The following is a 9,550-nucleotide window of genomic DNA, read 5'->3' on the forward strand; positions in this document are numbered from 1 at the left end:
GTCCAAGAAAGAGGAAAGGCTGGGAAGGCAGCAAAGATAAGGCACAATTGCATACCTACAAGTTCAGTACAGCTTCCATTGTGGAGCTGAACTGTGTCAAGGATAGAATAGAGGTTTACTTGGTACTACGACAAGCTGATACACTTGGAGCTTAGGGCAGCCTTACCAGAGTAGGTAGCACAGCACTCCACAAGATCCTCCACCTAGTCCCAAAACATTTATATATTTTCAATTCACAACGTATTTTGGAGAAGCTGTGGCACATTGTACAGATCAATGTGCATTCTATAGCTATATCTGTCTTGCAAAGACAGCTTTGTCAAGGACACAGGCATCTGCTGGCTAACAGGAGTCAAATCTGTTATACACACGGGTAACTGCATATCTCTGCAAAAAATGTGCTAATCTAACTATATTTTGTCTTGCAAGGGTGAAGATCACCTTAGCGAGACAGTGCCAACTGTCTTGTCATTAGCTCCGTATCACAATGACTTAAAAAGAGCTACTCTTGTTACTACACACATACACATAAGAACCCCTGCAGGAACTTCTGGGGTTTTTTAAAGAGCTAACACTTACAATATGTAAATCCTTAGCTGGAACCTGTTACCTACAGTATTAATATTTTCAGTGAACTGATTTTTCTGTTTAAAATTTTGGATAATGAAGTCCCCAGGTTTCATTTCACAATAGGTTGGCACTGATGGCCATGAATCCTGATGAGAAAGAGAGCTACCGTTTTATTTTTTTGGCAAAGAACCCAAGCAGGAAAAAGTATACCATGAGTCAATTCTTCAGACAGGAGTTATAATGAAAGCAGTCCAGGCTGCACTCCTCACAATCCATTCTTTCTTATAGTGTGAAGGTTGTAAAAGCTTATTCCTCTTCCAATACTGTAGGCACTGCATCACATCATAACCGTGAAGACTACAAACTCGTAACTCAAGACTAGCGGCTTTTAAGGTATGCTTTATAACAACCACTCTTTTGAAAGAAGCCAATAAGTAAGGCCTGGAGAAACCAAGCACCAAATTTTCTTTCTGAAATGAGACTGAAGAGTTCTGTAAAAAATATACCTAAGAATTTTACCAGTCTCAGAGATTTGTGTTTCATCATGCCATGTACCGCTCAGTGCAAAAGTCTCTCTCTAGCCGGTAGTTCCTGCACCGCAGTAGAAAGAGAAGTGGCTGAACAAGCCCACAATCACCAGGGCAGTTCAATCCTTAGGGAATGTCCATGAATGGAATTAACACCTCTAGTACAACCTGTCAAGTACAGCTGTGCTGTTACAAATGTATGAAGGCTTCACTGCAAAATAACAAGAGTCGTTAACTGTTATTTTTAATTACATGTTCTCAGTAACTTTCTTTCACAGTGTTCTTGGCATTAAGATGAAATCAGCAGTCAGCTATTTTGCCTAGGTCAATAGCCTAATTTCATTACTTAAGACAGAAAAAAATAAAAAGGTTAAGAAATACAGCTCCAAGCAGTGCAACAGTTCCCAGCTACTAGCTGACCATCTGTAAGACAATTATGACATGTTAGCAGAACGAGACAAGGACTTGCCCATTTTGCAGGAAGGGAGTCAGAAAACCGTATCTGTTTTTTCTCCAGGGTACCATAAATGGCAACATTTAAAAACTCTTTCTTACCTGATCCAGTTTGATTCAGGATTTGATGTGTTCTCAGCTGCTGAAACAACAAACAAAAAAAGCAAAAGCTTGACAGTCTTCAAGACACTTGAGAACTCTGGCATTTCTCCAGCTATTTCAAAGTAACAGGCTACTCAAGCTAACAGTTGTCGACATATACAAACCCGACTGACTGCATTACAGTTCTATTCCAAAGCTGACTAACAACAAAAGATAAGGAGAAAAATTAAAGGCTGCATTCCTTACCTGACATAGTTCCTGTTAGCCATATGCTCAGCTCAGCAAAAGGTACTGTCTCTCTGAGCAATAAACCTAGAATAGGTAAAGGCTGAATTATTAACAAGAACATGAGGAGGCCTCCAAAGCACATGATGAATGAAACAGAAATTCAAAGCTTACAGTCTGATTTAGTTTGTAAAGGGAACTTAACTGAATCAATCTATTTTGAACACTAAATGGCACACAGAAAGAAGGACGATGCTTTATTGCAACGCAGGGGAATGATGAACACAGTCCCTTAAACTGCCTTCATATCAGTCTTTTACAATGTACAATTTCACTAAAATGGAAATATCTGGCTTTTAATATATAGTTCTTGTATACATTCCCATTCCACTGGTCACCTCTCTTTTCAGTCATTACCCGCTCGTGTGCTTCCAACACTGTTTTGGCCTCCAGCTTTTTGTGCCCAACACTGTAGATGTGCTCTTCAAGCAACTTATAATTGCACTGATACAGCCTCTAAGTTCATACTGTATTTCAGGTTTAAAATTGGGTCATCCAATTAACTCTGAATATGGCACAGCACAGCAGGAATGAAATCTATGGATATCTGGGCAAAGGTTGGAACTACTTTTACATACCTTTGTGTCTTTGATACTGCTGATAGCAATTAGAAAGTACCAACGAACATAAGAAACCTTGCCAGGATGAAAGCAGAAATTGACATAAATTTTTCCTCTCAAGAGAGAATTTTCTAGTTCCTCTGTGTTCTGTTCTGCAGAATTCTTATTATTACTTGCAATGCCATGCAGCAGACACTAATGATTAGGACAGCATTCAGAAAATCACCTTATCTGTTCAGACACTCCATCGTGCTCCAGCTAGATGCTAGGTTCCTAATTCTAGGGATGGGAGACACAGGACTCATCTTAAGTATTGAAATGTGAATATCCATATCGAAGTTGGACATTTACACTGACATTCACAACAATGAGAAAGCAGGACCACCATACGGAGCCTGGAGGGGACCATCACTCAGGAAAGGTACACATCAGAAACTCTTTGTCTGCATGGTGCCTCTGCGAAACTGGGACCGAGAGCTTTAACTTTCATACTCCACTCAAGTACCTGGCCCTACTTGGAATTCACCTTTTTGTCTTAAACCTTAATCTCAACTCTAGGTTTGAATCTCAGGCAGTGAAGTGGCTGGTTCTCACAACTAGACATAAAGGAAGATGCACAATTAGTTCTGAAATACTAGGATTAATATTAGTTCCAGGTAACTACAAGGCAGGAAGTGTTTATTTATTAACAGAGGTGCTTTCTGCTTTACAGAGTTGACCTAGCTATTTAATACACTATTTTCAGTCACTGAACACAATGTGGGAATAATAATTCAGCTCAGATTAAATACAAGCAGATCTTTTGTTTTTTTCACCAAAATGCCCAGCTTAATATATTGTTGAAGCTTTCAGCCATGAACAGTGACCCCTCTGGAAATTATATCCCTTTCAACTATTTCCAGCTGCTTAACACAGAAATCTCCAGGGGTTAGTGGAAGCATTGCTCTGTGAGTTGGAGAGGTAAATGATTCCCTATTGTTTCTGCTACAGTAGTGACACGAGACTGAAGGAGATGGAATTTTCTTATGAATCGCGGAAAGTGCGTAAAGTGAGCCAGGTCCATGCAAAACCAAAAAATACAGTGTCCATGCAGAACGTTAGAGAAACAGCTGCCTGAATAGACTGACAGCAGTAATTATGCTGTTATTTCAAGTGGGATGAACATATTCACCAGCACAGCACACTGAACACACCTCCCTCCACAGTCCATACGTGACCATCAGCACAGGAAGAAAGGAAGTACAAGAAAAGTTACTCCAGCAACTTTAATTCTCATCAACCATAATGACACCAGGCATGAGCAGGCAAACTTAGATTCACTTTTCACACCCTTATACTTTCTCTTGATATTCTGACCAAGAAAGTAGTGGCTACAAGGGCAGGGGAGAAAGATGCAAATGCTGTGGGCTAGATTTAACTCTTCCTTTATTCTGAGACATTTGAATCTCATGCATGCTTTATGACTAAAAGTGACTCCTTTTATTAATTCATATCATGTTATGCCAGGAGATTAATTAGTTTTTCTGAATTTTCATCTATTTCATAAGAAATATTGTAAAATTAGCTTAATCTATTGTTTTCGCACACGTAGTTCTGCAAACGTCTCCTTTTTCTACATGCAATATCAGTACTCCTCCTCACAGCAGGGCTCAGTCCATGTCTGAGGAAGAAACAACTAGATGAGAGGTAGAGAAAAAGAGGACCAGCAAGCAAGAAGCTACTGACATGCCTTGTTCCCTTACAAAACAGCAGCCAAGGATGAAAAATGTCAATCCCTCCCCCCTCATCATGTGCCATTCCCACAGGCCAATTCTCAGCTGTGTTCAGCAGAGCTTCTTGCCTACTGTGCAGCATTCAGAGGGAAAAGCTCAGCCCTACATGTCAGACATTTATCCCAGAGCAGTGACATGAGAGACACAGCCATCCAGCTTTTCTGCTTTGGGCCAAGGAAAACATGTACGGCCTTGCACAATACATTATTCAGAGAACTCCTCTTCCCCAGAGAGTGAAAAATTCCCTGCAGAAATTTTGCACAATTAAACAACAGCAGTTTCTCAAATTATTTTCCAGATTTCTGATGTGGCACGTTAACCACGAGGCCTTGCTCTGTTAATGCTGCATCAGGTTCATTGTGGGTTTTCCTCTTGTTGAAGTACCACACAGATCAGCCACATCTCATCACTCTAGACAAACCACTCCTTCCTCACTATTTACATCACGCATTCAGCTGCCAAAACAAGAGCTGTGCAAGGAGGTGAAAGATGAACAAAAGGTAGAGCAAGTTAGGAAGGCACCAGCAGGAGACTGGTTTCATGCATTGCATTCATCCTTCTCCAGTTCTACCTGCAGCACAGTCAACCCACTGTCCACGAACAGAAGAAGAGGTGCCTTCCTCAGCTGCACACTGTAACCCTTGGGAACCAACACCTTCACTGTGCACTCTTCCACCCTTTAGATTCTCCTGCTGCAGCTCCCTTACCTTTTTCCTATCTCCCCTCCCCATTTTAGAAGCTACACAGCTTTATCAAGCAGCACAGAGATAAACCACCACAGCAAATGAGTCCTCATATGTGATTCCTCAGGTTAGCACTGTGAGGAATATGGCTCCATATTTTTATTTCTAATACAGAAGTCTTTACTAAAATGCCCATTCTGAACTTGTGTCCTGGATGATTGCCAGATATATTGCCGCTTGCTTATTCTGCTGCAGTACAGTTCCGTTCAAACTCATGAAAAAGAATTAAACAGTAACAACAACAAAAAAAATCCTACTGAATGAAGTGCTGATTGTTCCTGTAGCTGCAGAGCACTCCCAACTTCCCTGAAACAATCAAGCCCAAGATGCCTTTCTGTTCTCTGGCTCTATGTGACTGAAGTTCAGCCATAAAGTAGATTGGTAAAAAGTTTCAGGCTCACTTGGCCACTTATGCTCAGGGTTCTTATGAGGCTTTTTTCCCCTTTCTCCTTTTCTGTTGCTGATCCATAGGCTTCCCTCCCTTGTATTTCCTTGGATTACTAGAATTCATTTCTAGGGACAGTAACTTTGTAAGAACTAATGAAAGAGAAGCTACAAACCCACAGTGTATCTCATGAAGTGTGTTCAGATGTCAACTTAAAACTAGGGTAAGGTTAAAAAAACTCCAAACAACAAAAACCACCAACTAAATCTTTAAGCAGAACAAAAGCAAAACATTATGATAATTTTTAGGACTTCAAAACCCTTTCCTATACATGAATGTTCTTTGATTACTCTCACAGCGCTGCACAGTGAATCAGCACTTTATTCATTACTCCCCTCTCTTCCACTTCCTCAGTGGCTGGTAAGGACAGCAACTTCTGTTTTTGCGACACAAAATGTGCCTCTTCCCCAGACAAGCCTGCACTCAGGAGATCCTTGTTAGCGAGCCTCTCTGGGCATTAGCACAGCAAGAATCATTGTCTTTGTCCAATGAACTTTTTATTGTGAACGCATTTGGCAAAAACAGTGCAAAACTGGTCCTGGCAGCTCTTAAAGCAACTAAACAGCCACTGCACTGCTCACTAAATCTCTCCTCGTAGTAAGAAAGTCAATAACACAGGTACAATATTTCTTCTAATCAAGGATTTTAGATGGTCCTGGATAAATCACTTACTCTGCACATCCATTAAGAGGGCAGCCATAACGCCAAGGAAGGACTCTGAGAGTGGTCCTCGCTCCTATGTGAATAATGGTATTGCTGCAGATAACGTGCCTACAACTTCCTAACTGTGGAACACCAAGAAGCAGCAAGTACCAGCACAGAAGTCCGTGTCTTCCCTGTATCTAAAACAACCAATTTGCATTTAAACTGACTTTTCATTTTTAAAAGGGTGTGAAATGGCTTTTAGAAATCCATATCCACCTTGACTTCTAGCCAGATTGCCATTTGAAAATCTCAGCCCAAGAGAAAAATAGCTCTGCTTGGTTCAAGTCACATTTTTATTTTTTGAATAAAACTTGGGTGAACTCTTCTGGTTTTACTTTTTGTGCTACAATATCGATAATTAACACCAACTTGGATTAACTTGAGGATTAAAGGATATAAGGATAGAAAATTAACTGCACTATAGTTTGCAATTGCACATTAGGAATGAGCTGGACTTCAATTTGGGAGTACAAAACAGGTCTAGAAAATGAACTCTTTGTATTTTCAGAACACATTCTGCAAGACTCCACAGTAGGTTAAGATACATCCAATTTACTGCTTTTGCCAAAAAAGAACTCAGTAACTGCATCTGACTTGCTGACAGTGACCACTATTACTCCACATCATACTACTTGAAATTTCTGTACAAGAACATAGTTTACCACCTAATAATTTCAAAATACCTCAAAACACCGATTCTTGGCTTTCAGTGCAATGAAACTGCAATTCCAGAGTGTCGCTTTTGAAGGGGAGAATGAAGTGAGAAAACCTAGCTTTTAAAAGTGAAAACTAAAAATAATTTTGTATTCACAAAAAAAGATGCAGTGCTTCAGAGAAATAATTAGGAAGAAGTTTTAAGTTAGCCTGGTCTCAATTTGTGTGCAGTATTATCTATAGATAACACTGCCTTTTCCTTTCTTTCACTAATAATAGCATATCTCTATGTACCAGGAAGGAAGAGAAGGACACTACATTTGCTTAAAGGCATTTTTCAAGTGTTATAGTATTTGCAATATATATATGGTTCACTAATTACTAGAAGGTCTCTTAAAGAAGTTCTGTACACTAGAGTCAGATCTACTTCGGCATTTAGGGAAACTTACAGAGACTTTTCTTCAGTTATTCAGGGCCTTGTCTCGATTGGCCTGAATCCCGTGTCACGCCCACTTACTTCTTGCCTTGTAGTATCTTCTGCCATTTTTAATCATGAAGATTTTTTTCCCTGAGTATTGCTTACCTATGGATTTTGGAAAGACAGGAAGAGCTGGTCACCCCTGCGGAGGGGGGGTACCCGCACAGCCTCAGCACCAGCGGCCCCGGGCAGCCCAGGACCCACCTCAGCGGGCAGAGGCCGCCTCCCCTCGCCGCCGCAGTACCCGGGGCTGAAAGCAGATTTCGCTGGGGCCACGGCAAGCTCCCGCCGCCAGTGACAAGGCCTGCCAGCACCGACTCCCTCACAGAGGTGACAAGCCCAGCCCGGGTCTGAGCACCAGAGGGCTGCAAGGCAAACGGCGAGCGCCATTTCGAAGCCCCTTACGGTTTTGAGGCGCGACCCCCATCCCACCCGGGGGCGGGCCGGGTCCGCAGGGCCGGAGACCTGGCGGGAGCTGAGCACACCTGAGAGACAGTGTTCCCTCTGCCTCCGCACAGCTGAGGAGCTGGGACCGCGGCTCCTCGGCCCCCCCGGGCCGAGCGCGGAGGCTGCGGCGGGCGGCGCTCGGCCCCGAGAGGCGGCGCGCGCTGTCCCTCAGGGCGGGCGCGGCCCGGCGGCTCCGGGCGGGGGGCCCGGGGGAAGGGCTGGGGGCGTTCGGAAAAGGTCGGTTAAACACCGTGAAAGAGTAATGTTGAGTGAGGTTCTACAGAGATAAAACCAACGCGTAGATGTGCATAGCTAGCAGCATCACTGGGACTGAACGCCTCAGTCGTCTCTGTGCATTCAGTTAGCTGTGGAGAACAATGAATTGCGAGCGCAGCTCCACCTGTGCTCCGAGAAGGAAATTATTTTAAAAATCATCTTAAAATGAGTGTGGAGGAGATGTCCCAGCTCTGGACTTTTCATTTTTGTACCCATTAGTCTTTATCTGAGCTTAGTTATAACCATTTTTCAGATTGGTTATGGTTGCCTGATGAGAAGAAACTCAGGTAGGTATTCCTCTTAGACACTTTCCTTTGTTTACAAAAAATCTTAGTAAAAGGGGAGGCTGTTCCTTTGCTCAATGTGCCGATGCTTTTTCTAAGTGAGCATGTCACAGGGGCTCCTTCTAACTCAGTTTTCTGCAGCAATCTCTGCGTTTTTCCAGCTCATCAGGACCACCCTCTGGTTTTCCATGGAGGTTGTAACTGTACCCATCTCATACAATCTGTTCCAAAGAGAGCAACTGCTGCGTTTATCAGCTTAGCGACGGTGACTCACCCCACAGCATCCAATACCACTTCAAACAAGAAGGCATTAGGTGTTATCTACATTTAGCAGTAGTCTGTAAGTCATCTTCATAATTCAAAAAAGGTTTTTATCCATGTACCTTTTCATAATTATTTAAGATGCAAACTTTAAAGACTGAGGAGCAATGGCATTTCTCTGCAAAACTCAGCACCATCTTTGCCTTTTGCTCTACCAGTGTTGTTTTAATAAGTTTCTAACAGTGAATTGTTATCATTAAGACCAAAGTAAGGTATTTTATTTTACCTTTCTCTTGATTAGTGAACTCTGTGCTTTGTAATCCTGCAGGCACACTTTTTCCCCCTACTATCCACATTATAATAAATTACATCAAGATAATCCTGGATCAAAACTGAAAATAACTGATGTCAAACCTTGATTCAGATGGTCAGTAGGAAATGTAAATCTTAGCATTTTCTCAGAATTTAGCCCATGACAGCATTAGAATTTGAGGTGGTACAACAGTCTCCAGAAGTTTTGCTGTGCAGTGCTCCATTTCACACTACTGTTTTGTTGAACTTTTGTACTCTGGAGTATACAAAGTCTTCATCATAGGCCATTATTTTCTCTTGTTGTCTGCAATTGTAAAATCACTGAATCACGGATTATTCTGAGTTGGAAGGGACCCATAAGTATCATCGAGTCAAACTCTTAAGTGAATGGCTCTGTAGTATACAGGATGATATAAACACTGTAACAACAAATTCAAATATAGACAGCAAATAATAATATAAACATTCATCACTATCAACAGCCTTGTCTAACAGGGTTGTGCATAAGGTTCTGAAGCGTCAATATTTTTTTATCAAGTTATGTAAGAAGCACCTAGATACAAGCAAACACCTACATGTAGTATTCTGCATGTATTTCTCAGGATACCCAAGAATTCTTTGATTATCAGAATCTAGAAACTCTGGGTATTCCCAGATTTCTCCCAGATTCTTAGGT

At 41.8% G+C, this 9,550-nt stretch overlaps 1 protein-coding gene across 14 annotated transcripts in view; it reads right to left on the reverse strand.

Annotated features, from left to right (window-relative positions):
* The window catches only part of MYO3B (myosin IIIB), a 194,660-nt gene extending 187,089 nt beyond the window's left edge, over positions 1-7,571 (reverse strand). For 11 of the 14 annotated variants that reach the window (XR_007632098.1, XR_007632097.1, XR_007632099.1 and 8 more), the window contains exons 1-3: positions 7,400-7,498; positions 1,899-1,964; positions 1,653-1,692 (exon numbers count right to left, since the gene is read on the reverse strand). Coding sequence is in view for 11 of the 14 variants with exons in the window: in XM_050340312.1 (XP_050196269.1) it covers positions 1,653-1,692; positions 1,899-1,905 (47 nt within the window). In the remaining 3 variants the exon portion in view is untranslated. Of the gene's footprint in view, positions 1-1,652; positions 1,693-1,898; positions 1,965-7,265 lie in introns of all 14 variants that reach the window. The other 3 variants (XM_050340309.1, XM_050340308.1, XM_050340310.1) reach the window with 3 other exon arrangements.
* Positions 7,572-9,550: the final 1,979 nt, after the last annotated feature.

Source organism: Myiozetetes cayanensis, unplaced genomic scaffold (assembly GCF_022539395.1).
Source record: "Myiozetetes cayanensis isolate MyiCay16 unplaced genomic scaffold, myiCay2020 scf9, whole genome shotgun sequence".
Taxonomy (NCBI): domain Eukaryota; kingdom Metazoa; phylum Chordata; class Aves; order Passeriformes; family Tyrannidae; genus Myiozetetes; species Myiozetetes cayanensis.